Source organism: Colossoma macropomum, unplaced genomic scaffold (assembly GCF_904425465.1).
Source record: "Colossoma macropomum unplaced genomic scaffold, Colossoma_macropomum, whole genome shotgun sequence".
Classification (NCBI taxonomy): Eukaryota; Metazoa; Chordata; class Actinopteri; order Characiformes; family Serrasalmidae; genus Colossoma; species Colossoma macropomum.
In genome coordinates, this window is record NW_023494798.1 from 16327305 (window position 1) to 16340918 (window position 13614).

The 13614-nt window shown below is 39.0% G+C and overlaps 1 protein-coding gene across 5 annotated transcripts in view; it reads left to right on the forward strand.

Moving 5' to 3' along the window:
* The window catches only part of ppfibp1b (PPFIA binding protein 1b), a 29790-nt gene that overhangs the window by 8360 nt on the left and 7816 nt on the right, over positions 1-13614 (forward strand). Inside the window, exons 3-18 of one of the 5 annotated variants that reach the window (XM_036584738.1) lie at positions 811-1016; positions 1661-1747; positions 1860-1973; positions 2458-2589; positions 4405-4497; positions 4733-4825; positions 6981-7098; positions 7397-7441; positions 8756-8817; positions 8906-8990; positions 9265-9404; positions 11308-11408; positions 12013-12072; positions 12805-12865; positions 13001-13027; positions 13112-13283. In XM_036584738.1, coding sequence (XP_036440631.1) covers positions 811-1016; positions 1661-1747; positions 1860-1973; positions 2458-2589; positions 4405-4497; positions 4733-4825; positions 6981-7098; positions 7397-7441; positions 8756-8817; positions 8906-8990; positions 9265-9404; positions 11308-11408; positions 12013-12072; positions 12805-12865; positions 13001-13027; positions 13112-13283 — 1596 coding nt within the window. The remainder of the gene's footprint in view (positions 1-810; positions 1017-1660; positions 1748-1859; positions 1974-2457; positions 2590-4404; positions 4498-4732; positions 4826-6980; positions 7099-7396; positions 7442-8755; positions 8818-8905; positions 8991-9264; positions 9405-11307; positions 11409-12012; positions 12073-12804; positions 12866-13000; positions 13028-13111; positions 13284-13614) is intronic. The other 4 variants (XM_036584740.1, XM_036584739.1, XM_036584741.1 and 1 more) reach the window with 4 other exon arrangements.

Below are 13614 nucleotides of genomic sequence, written 5' to 3' on the forward strand. Positions count from 1 at the left end.
TCAGAGAAAATTCAGAGAGAAATAATGGCAGAATTCAGTTGCACCATGCACCTGCTGTGTACCATGAGTTGTGCTGATTTTCTCTGAAATCTATGACCTGTTGAGGATTTTTTTGTTGTAAATATCTGAACAAGGCTGTTGTACAGTGTCTGAACTATGACTAAGAGCTAAGAAAAGTGTTTAAATGGTATGGTATCCTGCAACATTCATAGTCATGAGATTCAACAGTAGTTGATGCTCAGTTCACTGAACAGGCTTGTGAAGTACTACTGTTTTTCAGCACTAGTTAATTATGGGGATGGCATTTCTTGTAGAAGTAGCCTGTCACATCACATGATGCCTCGAGGTCTCGGTAACTATAGCCTTTATTCTGGTCTATTTCAGACTCCTCTACTCTGGCCTATAGTCAAAGAGTTGCCCTCAAGGCTTAGTAGAAGGGCACACTGTTTTGTTCCACAGTGTTAGATAATCATATTTTTCATGACTATGTCTTAAGTCAGATATAATCATTCCTTAGTGCTGCACTGTGAGAATTTTTGTGTTGAAAGAGGTCTCATTTTGAACTTGCTTGGCGGTGCTGTAGAGTGCTGAGAACACGAATTCTTCTTTGGAATTAACTAATAAATAAATTCAAGTTGGGAACTGCTATGTTGCTTGCATTAAGCATTGCATGAACTGTGATGAAAACATTCAACTTTTTTTTTTTTGGCTAAGTTCCTCGAATATGCCATTTTTCTTTTATTTGTTCTTAAGTCATCGCAGTGGACACATCTGAATGAGTAACAATGACATGCTGTCAATATCTCACAGGCTCCAAGGCACTAGACTACTCCAATGGCATCTTTGACTGTCAGTCTCCGACCTCCCCGTTCATGGGAGGCCTGCGGGCCCTGCACCTGATTGAGGATCTGAGGGGGGTCCTGGAGCTCATGGACTCGGAGGAGAGAGAAGGACTACGCTGCCAAATTCCCGACTCCACCGCAGACTGCCTGGTGGAGTGGCTGCATGGCCACCTGGTACGCATTCTGCCTTCATAACAGTGTCATGTTACTGCTGTTCGTTACTAGATACAGGCAAATAGTAATAATAGTATGGTATTGCTATGCTGTAAATAGAACTGGAATTTATACAGAAATGCTTATACATACTAATGCTTTTGTTTTTTGCAGTAATATTTCGAGTGCAGTCATATTTCAGCTGCCAGTTGAGCGGGTTATTTAAGGCAGTTGGAAATGTTTTAGTTAGCATGCTATATCTGAATATTCTGATACGCAGATAATGGTTATCTTTACCAAGAAACCAGTTCTGACTGTATGCTAAGAGAGAGGGGTTTGGATGTCTGCCAAAGGAATGCCAGAGTCAGCATGTAATACCATAACTCAGTCTGTTTACTCAGGGATTTGTTAGTCCATTCACCATTTAAGGTGGTGTTATGAGAACAAAGAGCTCATGGAAAACACTTGGATTGGACACACAGCTTCGAAATCCTTCATTGTCATTTTTTGAAATGCTCTTCTTTCTTTACATTTGTGATTTTCTCTTAACTGCATGATTTTCTCAATGTACCCGTTACTAATGTAAATTGTCTTAGTAATTTGTAGTAATAAGCTTGTTATTTTATACTTTAAATATGTTTAAATTATCTCATTTTTTGATACAGTCAAATGGACACATTTCCGTGACTGGTGACATTTACCAGGACAGACTTAATCGTCTTGAAAGTGACAAGGAATCCCTTGTTCTTCAGGTAACTCAGAAAACTTTTTGGTTAATGTTTGGTTACCAGACAGTATTTCATAGATTTTGTACAACTGAATAATAGTTGTCTAATTGCTTTAAGTGAAAATAATGCATTGCAGGTCAGTGTTTTGACGGACCAAGTGGAAGCTCAAGGAGAAAAGATAAGAGACCTAGATATGTGCCTTGAGGAACACCGCGAAAAACTGAATGCCACTGAGGAAATGTTACAGCAGGTTAGTTGCATGGCTGGAGGCAATCACCACTTTTGCTGCTTCACAAAGCCAAAGAAAAATGCTGCTATCTTACTTCAGAATTCAGGCTAACTTTCATATTGTACATAATTAAATCCAGTTAAATAGAGGTTTCACCATGCTGATATATATATACATACACACAGAATTATTTTTTGCTCATTGGTTCTCTTGGATTTTTTGCCATATGTGTAGTGAATTGTGTGCAGTACAGTGGAACTCATGGAGGAACAATTATTGTAGCTCAGCAAAAAGCATTTTTATGGTAGCTGTGGAGCTGGAGAACGTTTGGTACCTTGTTAGAGGGTACAGTTGGAGCTGGCAGAATATGAGCCAACTTACGTTTTCTGCTGAGATTGTCAAAGTAGTGACCTTCTGCACTGTGGCATATTTCTATAACCACTACTTAGATCTTTCGTATGTGCTGGCCATACATTTGAATTCTCTGCCCCTCTTTTGCTTTCAGGAGCTCCTCCTCAGGTCAGCCCTGGAGACCCAAAAGCTGGAGCTGATGGCTGAGGTTTCCAACTTGAAACTGAAGCTGACTGCCATGGAAAAAGACAGGATAGACTTTGATGAACGATTCAGGGATAGTGAGGTGAGAATTTTTTATTTTTTTTTTTTTTATATAGATCCCTCTGCAATTTGTAGTAGGTAAGATGTCTCATTTTTTATGTCCCTAGATATCCTTTTTATATATATCAGCAGCAATTATCATGAAAGAATGTTATGAAAGAAGTTTGAAACAGAAAGAAGATTTTCTTTGTTTTTAACTTTAATGAAATTTGCATGGCACTTGGTTACTTTCAGTCACGCATTGTGTTGTTGAAATGCTCAGGTCTCTTCCAGTCCATTGGATTGGCAGGCATTTATCCATGTTGTGCTTCACTTGCTGTCTGGACAAAGGCTAAAGCAAAGACAGTTTCTGCCAAAAGCCATTTCCTCTCCAAAATTGTTTTGGGTGGCTTTTCTTCTCTCTGGAAAGTAGTTATTACTGTGGAAGCTTTGCTCCCTTTGTGGATGTGCAAGTCTGGGAGTCGAACGCTGAGTTTCCTGAGAGTGGGTGTTGAGCGTAGGACTATGGGAAGGGTTTGTACCAGCGCTGTGGAAAGGCACATGTGGTGACTTTATGGATAGCGAAGGACTTGCTGAAAACAGATGGATGCCTCATGTTCTTTGTAAAATGGTGGGAGAGTGAGGTGGTGCTAAAATTATATTTTTGTCAGCACATTTTTTTGTTGCGCTTAAAGTTAAGGTTTAAGTTGCTTCCATCACCTTGGCCAGAATGAGTAGCTGCTTATCCAGTAATGCAAAAAGCAGATGGAGAACTTTGAGTCTGAACAGATGCTCCTTTTTAAAGATGTTGCTCTCAGATTAGGGACTAAGAGATGACCCTTCCCTGCACGTGTGTTCACCCATCACCTCCAACCAAAAGTGATTAAAACACAGGGATAAGTCTTTTTTTTCCTTCTTCAGCATAGCACTGAACACTTTAAATGGTTTTCTGTCTGCGGACAAAACTTTTACACCCTTAAACGAGTATACAAGAACTGTTACCAGAACTGTGGATTGTTTTTTAGAGAGTAGGATAGTTGGTGCATTTGTTAAGGATAAGGAAGGTCAGGCCTGTTTCCTGTGTCCCATGATTTAATGGCTGCATGCTGTTCCCTTAAAGATGCTATTTTTGTCTTCTAGTAGCTGGAGGCTTAAACTAGAATAATGTTAAGGCATGAAGCTGGTTTAATCGTGACCATATCCTAAACAGTTTCACCTATTTTGTCAAGAATATGTAGGCTTTCCTCAGCTATCTCACCATCATTTAAATGCAGATGTCTGTTTTTACACTGTGTAAAATTTGCAGTGGTATAAAGTGTTTATGACTTCAGGCAGTTCAGGCTGTTTATTGAATCATAAATCTCTTGCTGAATGCTGGACACTCTGACAAAGAGCTCGTCCCCGAAAGGCCCCAGTGCTGAATGGAAGTCACTGTCACTGGGCTCTTGTTTTCCTCCCTTTGAGATACTGAACTTTTATGTTCTAAGATTTAAATATGTCAGATTGTTGTGCGTTTAGGCTTTTATGCTGCTTGAGTACATAATGTTAAATGCAACAGTGGGCTTTACTGAATGAATCACAAGTAGACTTACACAGATATGGAAATTGTGGGCAGATGCCTATGTTTGAGGCTGACCGTTTATATTTCTAAAACATATAAATTGGGACTAGATCCACCTGGATTAGTGTTGTGGAGAAATAAAAAATGTATTCGTATCGGGATACAAATGCAGTAAAATTGGATATTTTAGTGCAGTAGCTCAGTGTCACCTTAACACTCTCCTCTTCACAAATGTTGACCAACTGTTCATAGATCTGTTTGGGACTGGTGGTAAAATAGTTTTTTTTTTCTCTTCAGGGTTTGATTCTGGAGATCAATGAGCTGCGGTATCGGGTTTCTGAAATGGAGACTGAACGGTTACAGAATGAGAAGAAACTGAAGTCCACTAAGGTAAGCTTTTAGTTCAGTCTCGATCTGAGTAGTGTTGCTGTCAGGGGTCACTGCTTTAATGTTTTCACTTCATAGATTTCTTCTTTCACTACAGTTTTTCCTTTTCCTTCCATGATCGTTGTTATTACTTGGCTTGACTCTCTTTTCACCCCCTTTTTCCTTCTACAAGTGTCTTTTTCATCTCTTAAATTTCTCTCTTTCTCTCTTCCTTCCTGGCTAACCTCTCCACTGCTAGTCGCTAATGGCTAAGCTGTCTAGCCTGAAAATCAAAATGGGCCAGATGCAGTATGAAAAACAGAGGAAGGAACACAAAATCCAGGCACTCAAGGTTGGCGTACCTCAGGGTGACTGTTTGATGCTGTTGTTTTGTTGTTGTTTTATAAAAAGTGTACACAAACACACACACACACATACCAGTTCACCTTGTCAGGCAGTATTTTTACATATTTACTCTTAAAGTAGATATTCACCTCCAAATGTGCCAGTCTGTTTATTATTAGGCCTGACCAATATGAAATTTTAGTGGCCAGTACCGATGATAATTCTGTCAGCTGATTTAATAGTTTAGACTGATTTTTGTTGTCAGTTATATAGTAATACAATAAAAAAATACTGTAGCAGTAGTTTAGCCTGAATTGTTGTCATATAGTTAAACAGGGACCTTCTGTTGGGCTTTTGAGTTGGAATCCTGGAGATGTCTTGACTGAAAAAGTTGTTAATCACCCTGAAATATTTTTGCAGATGTCAATAAAACTGTTGGTTGTTGATATTATTAATATTTTTGGCCAGCTGACATGTCAGTTGGGTTCTATGTAATTAGGTGGAATAATGTCAAAACACAAATCAAACTTTTATTCTATTGTGAAAGCATACCTGCATTTTATTTAAGTGTTTGACTTGCACTATAGTTCCTTATAATACTGAAACTTATAGCTATACATATCAAGTACTTCATTCTACCTTATCAGCAGCTTACTGATAAACACTTTATATTTCAATTTGACATTGCAATTAATACGTCTGAAGTGTGCTGGAATGGCTTAACATGTCACCAACACAACAATGATTTTTAAGCTCCAAATAAGGCTAATTGCTTAATTTTTGTGTTGACCATGCATGCAATTTATCTGCATTTTGTTATGTTCTAGGACCAGCCTCCCCATCCCAATCCCAGTCTGTATATGGCTCCATCAGGTTCTAGTTTTTGAAATCAAGTTATTGATATTATTAAGTTACATTGTGTTACATTGGTCACAGCAGATAAGACAATCACAAAGAGAAACCCAAGTCAATCAAACAAGAAAGAACATTAACCATGATGTGCATGCAGGATTTCATAGCAGTCAGCAAAACACAAAGACTTTGCCACATACCCAGCTATCTGGCTTCCTACCTAGCTAATGCAGAAGGAAGCCAGATAGCTAACATTACTGCGTGGAAGCTGGATATCACATCTGCATTCATCAGCCTTTACATCAGTGCCTAGGCAAGCAGTCAGGATTGCTTGACACCACAGGGTTTATGATGTTTTTTTGTGTAATTCCAGCTGGGTGTTCTAGTGAGAGAACATTTATGAATGAAAACAGTAGTGATACAGAATCATGGATTCTGTCAGACTGATGAGGCTGAGGGATACAATGCTGCGCACAACAGATACATTAAATGCCAGTTTTAGACCAGAATGCCCCTTTAGGATGCTTCTCCATGCTTCTGAATATGAGCAGTCACATCATACAGACAAGTGAGCCAGTTCCACATATACAATGTTGTACAGATGAGGTGGAATGATCTGAATCATGAGTAATTCCTTTTTTTTCCCTTTCATTTTTATGGTAAGAGAATTTATGTGTGGTGTATGTCAAAAATAAGACTGCCCCAGAACTCTCCTGGCTTGTTATGTATCAGTGAAAAACAGCTATTACTTATGGCCCCCTGGAAAAGGTGGCTAGTCTTGTGTGGTTCACAAATGTAGTATAGAGTTACAAATCCAAAACAAAAATTGTTCACTGTCCAGTTACTTGCAGACTCTACTGCACTGTTTGGTTGTGTGTAGGCTGACAGAGTACCTTTCAGAAAGGAAAAAAAAGACAAGTTTGTTCAGAATTATGGTCACCTGCTGTTGAATCAACAGAGAAAATGGATTTTCTTCGTTGTAATGTGCAGAAATCATATGCTGACCTCTTTTTGCTGCTTGATTGGCTTTCAGTCCCAACTATCTGGTAGTTTACTGTAAAACGTTTTCATTCTTTTTTTTATATATATATATATATATATATATATATATATACATACATATATATATATTTTTTTTTTATTGTGGAGTATTTGCACATGTACAGATCTGCACACAGATTGTGTTATATCTCTGCTGCATAACTTATGAAATGTGGTCATGGCTTGTTTGTCTGTGGTGTTGATGTAACATGTAAGCTCATCAAAGTAACCAGTGTCTCATGATTTGTATGTATGGGTGTGTTTTTTAGGAGGAGCTGATTACCTTAAGAAGGCAGCTGGATGGCAGAGATGGAGAACTGAGGAGGCTACAGGATGAGACAGGGTCCAGATCACCCACGCCTGCAGGCTTAGAAAGCACCGAGAGAGGTGGGTCAGGCTAAGCCACTGTTACTCATAGCCACATCACCTGCCTCAGCATGCTCTAGGAAATACCCTAGTCCAGGGCCAGGTTTTGATGTGTCAGTGCAATGTTATGGCGCTAACATCTACCCCTTGGTGAAAAATACAAGAGGTTGTAATAGACTGCATTTTTGCATTTTATATTTCTAATTTTTTTATTTGACTCTATATGACTGCTGCATGTCTGTTTCCATTTAATAATGGACAGTGTTTTGACAGAAGCAGTAACAAAAGATATTGTATTTCATTACTCTGTCTTATACAGTCTACCATACAGAGGAAACTTTTAAAAAGAGGCTCAAAGAGAAACGTAAGGGAGGTTTACCTTTTATGCATTTATTTATGCCTATATATCGTTTCCTTGCTTAGTTCTGTTCTTCTTTCACAGTCTGCATGTATGTACTCATTATGCTTGCTTTTCTGTGAAACGAAGGAGAAGTGTTCATCACTGAACCAGTTAAAACAAGCACAGGTTACTCTGAGAAGGAAACATGAGGAAAGAAATTGTTTTTAGGGCTGATATCATGAAAAATGATGTAAAGTATAAAAATTGTTAAAATCAAACCATTCATTCCCAGGTCCATATAGGAAAACTAAGGTGCAAAAACACTGTTTTAAACTCACTGTTTTTGCAATGTCATAAAACTGGACTGCTTTTTAAATGAGGCACAATACAGGACATTCAGAAGATAGACTGTTTACTTATACAGTCATTTGCAGAACACACACCTGCACATTTTAATGCACAATTACTGTTTATTTGCTAAATTTACCATGTTGGGGGGAAAAAATAAAACATTTTATGTTTTCTGTATTTAAATTTTAGGTCCTATTTTTTTCCAATTTGTTAAACTTTGCAAATAAATGGAAACTGAGCACTAAACTCTGCAAAAAGGCATATTTATGTGTGCTCTCTGTAAAAGATGTTTTAACTTTTTTCACATAGAAAATCAACCATACATGTAATTTGATTGGGATATTTAAACCTATTTTGTCTTGAAGCCAGTTTAATTTAAAAATAAGTTACATCTATTTTTAGGTACATAAACCCACGCAAATGTTATACGTGGGCCTCAGGGGGAAAATACAAGAAAAATATAGGATATCGGCCTTAAAAGCATTAAGCATTAGGACCAAGGTCTAAATCAGCTCCTGATTAGTGAGACAGTTTGTAGTAGCCCGTTCAGCATGTTGGATGTGTCCTGTCCACACCCTTGTGTCCAACAAGCAGCCTGTGTTTTCTTGCTTGTCTCCTTTAACAGTAACACCTCAACTACCCTCCAGCTGCTCTCAGCACCTCTCTCCTCTGTCACCTCCCTCTATCTGTTCTTTTGTCACCTTCGCTCAGTCATTAGCAGCAGTGCTGTGACCTCTAACCAGAGGTACCTCTCAGGCTGGAGACCAGCGCTGTCCACTCTGGCTGTGTGCACTCTCACAGTAGACCCAATGGAGCTCCTCCACTGTATACACTGCACTCAAAGGTCACTGTTGGACCTCAACTCTCTCTGTTAATGAGATTTATGATCTGTTGTTGTCTGTCTTGTGTCAGTGTGTTCAAATGTTGCTTTAGCTGTCAGGTTCTTGTTTTGGCCCCTGATTTTACTACATAGCCTGTACTTTGCAGACATGGAAGTGCAGAGAATGAAGAAAGCAGTTGAATCACTCATGGCAGCCAATGAAGAGAAGGTGCCTCCATCCCTTGAATTAATTTCATTTTTTGGTGTTTTTGATGGTTTATGTCAATCTATGATAATTCCTCTTACCTGCTCCACAGGATCGCAAGATTGAGGAGCTTCGGCAGTCTCTTATGCGTTACAAGAAAGTGCAAGATATGGTCATGTCAGTGCAAGGCAGAAAAGGTGAAAAGAGGTTGTGTATGTACTAATCGTGAGAGTTCTTGTGGCAAATTAAAGGCAATTTGCCATCATTTGGTCCTGTGAACTATTTTTGTGCTTTCTTACAAGTGTTGACACATCATCCAATTTAAGACGTAATTAGTCGAATTAGTCAAGTTGCTGTTAATAAACAGTAATTGAAACTGATGTGTGAGTCTCTAAATTAAATGTCCATGTTCCGTGCACCCGACGCCAGTTAATGAGCGGGCCTCCCTCGCTCTCTTCTCCTTCTCCTCAGATAAAGGGAAAGAAGGTGAAAGTGATGAGAGCCACAGTGACAGCTCCCTCTCCATGTCAACTGCTATCTCAGTTTCCATGGACACTGAGAAGTCCGTGCTGGGTTGTGCTGAGGAAGGGGCTGCGACGAGTCAGGACGAGGTACTGCATCTCTTTTCAAACCAGCTGAGTCTTCTGGCACGTCCACACAAGGCATTCCTACATGCAATGACAGGGGACTTCAGAACCCCTAACTGTATGAAATGTTTTGGGCCTTGCCCTGTGAGATATTATTACTCATTTTTCAGTGCGGCTTCTGTTTTAGTTTGTCAAACTTTCTATGAGCCCTGATTAGGGATGGGTGATACAACAACGTGATATTGTGATAAATTCCATCACAATTTTCTGAGCATATCTTGGTCATCGTGAGTACATAAACAACACTGACCAGCTGAATGTTTTATTAAATAGAGGCCTGTATGGAGCTTTGATGTGTTATCCTGTTGTGGGGAGGTTGTGTGTTTGTATCGTGGTGATGATGGAATTTCAAGAGAGCATGTTTGGCCCTGCTTAATTGGATGTTGTGATATGTGTGTTAGGTAAAATTCAGGGCTCTAAGTTTTTGCCAGTTAATTTGAAATAGACAGGAGCTCACACAACATCTATGAGCACAAACTTTGTATGAACTTTTTTCCCCTTTTTGGCTGACAGGAAAAATAATTAAAAAAAGGATTCATTAATCAGGTTTTTCCAGCAAGCCCTTAAGGGTGATCTGAACATGATTAGGAGGTTTGTCGTATAACATGCAGTTTCTTTGATTTCATCTGTATTTCTGCCTTTTATCTAATCCATGCAAAGTGTGTCTTTTTCTCTGCATTTCTTACACGTTTGGCCTGCGAGCCTGTTTGCTAAGCAGCCATTTCTTGCTTTTATTATTATTATTTTTTTTTGTAACATAATGCATTTTTTGTGCATGTTTATTAGAAATTAGACTAAGACCTGTTGAAAATTAAATAATAGATAATATTGTTAGCTTGGCTAACTTCTAAGTTTTTCAGTTCTAGTGCAGTCAAACTAAATGCTTTACTCAGCCAGTTTTTCTGTTGTAAGAGAGGGCCGTTTAACTTCTGGTTCATTTTGTTTAGCATCCACTTTGGTGGCCCATTTAAATGCCGGTATACAAAATCAACATGCTTGGCCTTATTTTGAAGGTGCTGTGTTGGCTAATAATGCTCATCAGTGCACTGCAAACATGCAGCTAAGCTCCTCATGCAGCTAAGCTAAGCTAAGTTTCTCTTTCTGTTTTGAAAACCCATCAGATTTGCGTTTAATGCTGTGAAACCTCAGCAAAGGCCAAACAGTGGGTGTGTGACTTGACAGCTGTGCAACTTTTATTGGCGGGTTAGTTAGGTTTCTTATTACGTGCAAACAAGTAAAGTAGGCTGATGTTCTTATGTCTTGTCAAAATAGTAACATTTGATTTATCCAGTGGCATGCATCACCAAAAAGATCCTCACCTTTGTATTCACAATGCACATAATGAAGTGGTGGACGACTTGGGCCAAAATCTGTTCTCGCACTCATGCTCCTAAATCAACATTCTGTTTGTATTTTTGAAAAGTACCCTGAAATCCTCAAAGTCCTGTATACGTTTATACGATATTTTTACTATGTCAATACTGTGAAAATATTGTGATGCATGTTGTAAGATGTTTTCATTCATTGTTATATAATATTTTTGCTATATCACCCACCCCTAGCTCTGATATTGTTTTATTTTTGAACATCACAAGATTGCAAGATTGACACTCTAGCCAAACAGTTTTGATCCTGGTGAATCTGTCAAGCCTGAGGCTTGAACAGACCCAAGTAGAGGACATTGCTTGTGAACTCCAAGTCACACTTTGCTGCTGTAGTTGATCCAGAGTCAATTTGCAGTCATTATTGTCAGGAAATAGACATCCCTGGGGTGATAAGTGAAACTAACAGCCTCATAATATTTAGATAAGCTGAAAAATTGGTTTGATCTAACCAATTGTTGGATATTTCTCTTTTTTGTGTTTAGCCAACTACGTTTGTCAGTACACTGCAGGTGCCCTCCCTCACGCCATCTCCACAAGCCAAACAACAGACTGATGAAGAATTGGAGCAAACGCCGTCACAGAGGTGAGCTGAGCTCCAAAAAAAACACCCCAAAAGTGTGGTTTCCTGAAACTATATTAGCATCCTAGCAGGCAGGATCACCAACCATCAATGCAACAGCATCCTACCGAGACAAGCACTTGAAGGATTTTGTGAATTCCAAATTTAAAAAAAGCAGAAACCTGATGACTCTGGCCCCTAAAGACTGCAGACACCCTTAACCCTTTTCTCTCATTTGTATGCCTCACCAGTAACATATTCTGTCTTATCATTAAATGTTTCACAGTCATTGTCATCATTTCCAACTATGGTTACATCTCAGTCTTCTGGTCTTCCATGTTGACATCTTAATGCTTGTTTGTGGCTCTTCGGAATAAAGATCAGCTTCTTTCCCTTGTTCCTCATTGTTGTTGTCACACCACTGCTTTTCCTGTGTCCTCTGCCGTTGTAGGTACTGTTGGGTCACTGTACAGTTTCAACTCACTTTTCCATCACTCTTTTCCACTCTTACCATGTTTAGCAAACCATTGTCTGAACTCTGTCTAGCCTTGTTTGCATCCCACTGCTTGTCCATCACTCTTTTCCTCCATATTTAGCATTCCTATTCCAATGTGTTTGTCCCCTGTAGTGATGCAGGGCATCAGGAGCCAAGCCAATCAGAGGAGCCTCCAATAGATACCAAACTAGAGTGAGTATATGTGCCAGAAAGGGGAATTTTCACAGCCTTTTTAAGACTTCTCAATAATTATCAGCAGCTTTGCTACAAATATGGGACATTACTGCCATAATTGTTTTGGTTTGTTTTATTTGAAACATGAATTAACACTGTGTAGGTATGCACAATGTTATTGGAATATCGGCATCTGCATATAATTGCTTAAAAAATTCGGCATTGGTCAGATGGTTAATTTGACTGGTATTTCAAACTGATTTGATAACCTATTTATTGTGCTTCTATTGTGCTTTAAATATCTACATTTTATCCATTTTACTGCATTTTTAATACTACAAAAGTAAATGTTATATTTTTTCTGAAATGTTAATCCCGGTGGTCCCAGTTTTGACATTTTATATTTTTTTATGTATTGGCATCAGCAGATATGTACTTGAAAAATATTGGATACTGGCATTAGCCTACAATTCCAATATCGGCGCATCCCTAATACAGTACTACATACTGACATACGTTTAAGCTCTAATGAAGAACTGGTGAATGATATTGAGGATGCAACATAGTTTGAAGGTATCTCTTGTTCATGGTCTTAAGTAGGCAAAATAAGTGCATCCCAAGTGTATGTGTAGGATTGGATACCCTCTGTTTCCTGTTATGTCATTCAGAATTGGTATTTACAAGCAATTTTCTTTTGATGCTTCAGAGATTTTGCGAGTGAGTGATGATAACTAACTCATCTTATTGCAGAACTGCAGAGGTGCCCAAATCTGGAAGCCAGAGCAACCTGGCTAGCAGCCCTAGTGATAAGGTGAACTTCATTCTATTAAGAACTTTAAAAATAGTCTTTGACAACATCAGCTTTAACAACAGTCTTTAAAGTGACTATTTATACGTCTTGGAAAAAACAAATGTCTGTTTGAAAACATTTTGTTTGTCTTCTCAGAGACCTTTGGCAGTAGGACCAGCAGAGGTAAGTTTAACTTACAGCTGTTATGTCCTCTCATACATATATATTATTTTTTTATTTTTTTATTTCATTTTATTTTATTTTTAGAGCCGAGCTTTTGATGAGTTCAACAAAATTACGACCTTGCCGCCAAAGTCCCCTACTGTTTCCCGTACTTCTGAGGATGACACTTTTGGTACCAAGAAGGCCAGGTCCTCCTTTGGACGAGGCTTCTTTAAGATCAAAGGGGGGAAGAGAACAGCCAGCGCCCCAAATCTAGGTTTGACATCGTGCCTCTGAAGGATTATTTTTGGCTCTGCTTCTACAATCGTTTTTAGGGTCCCAGTCAGCATTACTGTGTGATGAAGTAGCGTATGCTTTTTATGCTTGAAACTGTCTTCTTTGCTGTGATAAGCATGTGTTTGTCCAACCAGCCTGTCCAGTGTAGCTTTGTGTGTGCATGTTGTAACCTAACCTCTGCCCTTTGTTTATTTGGCATTGGGGTGGTGGCATGTGGTGGTTGTATATAGTGTGAAGACTGCAGCCGGAGTGCGAGTGCTCCAATGCTAGGAACGGTACAGCCTCCGCAGTAGAGCTGGGCCTGCCGCATG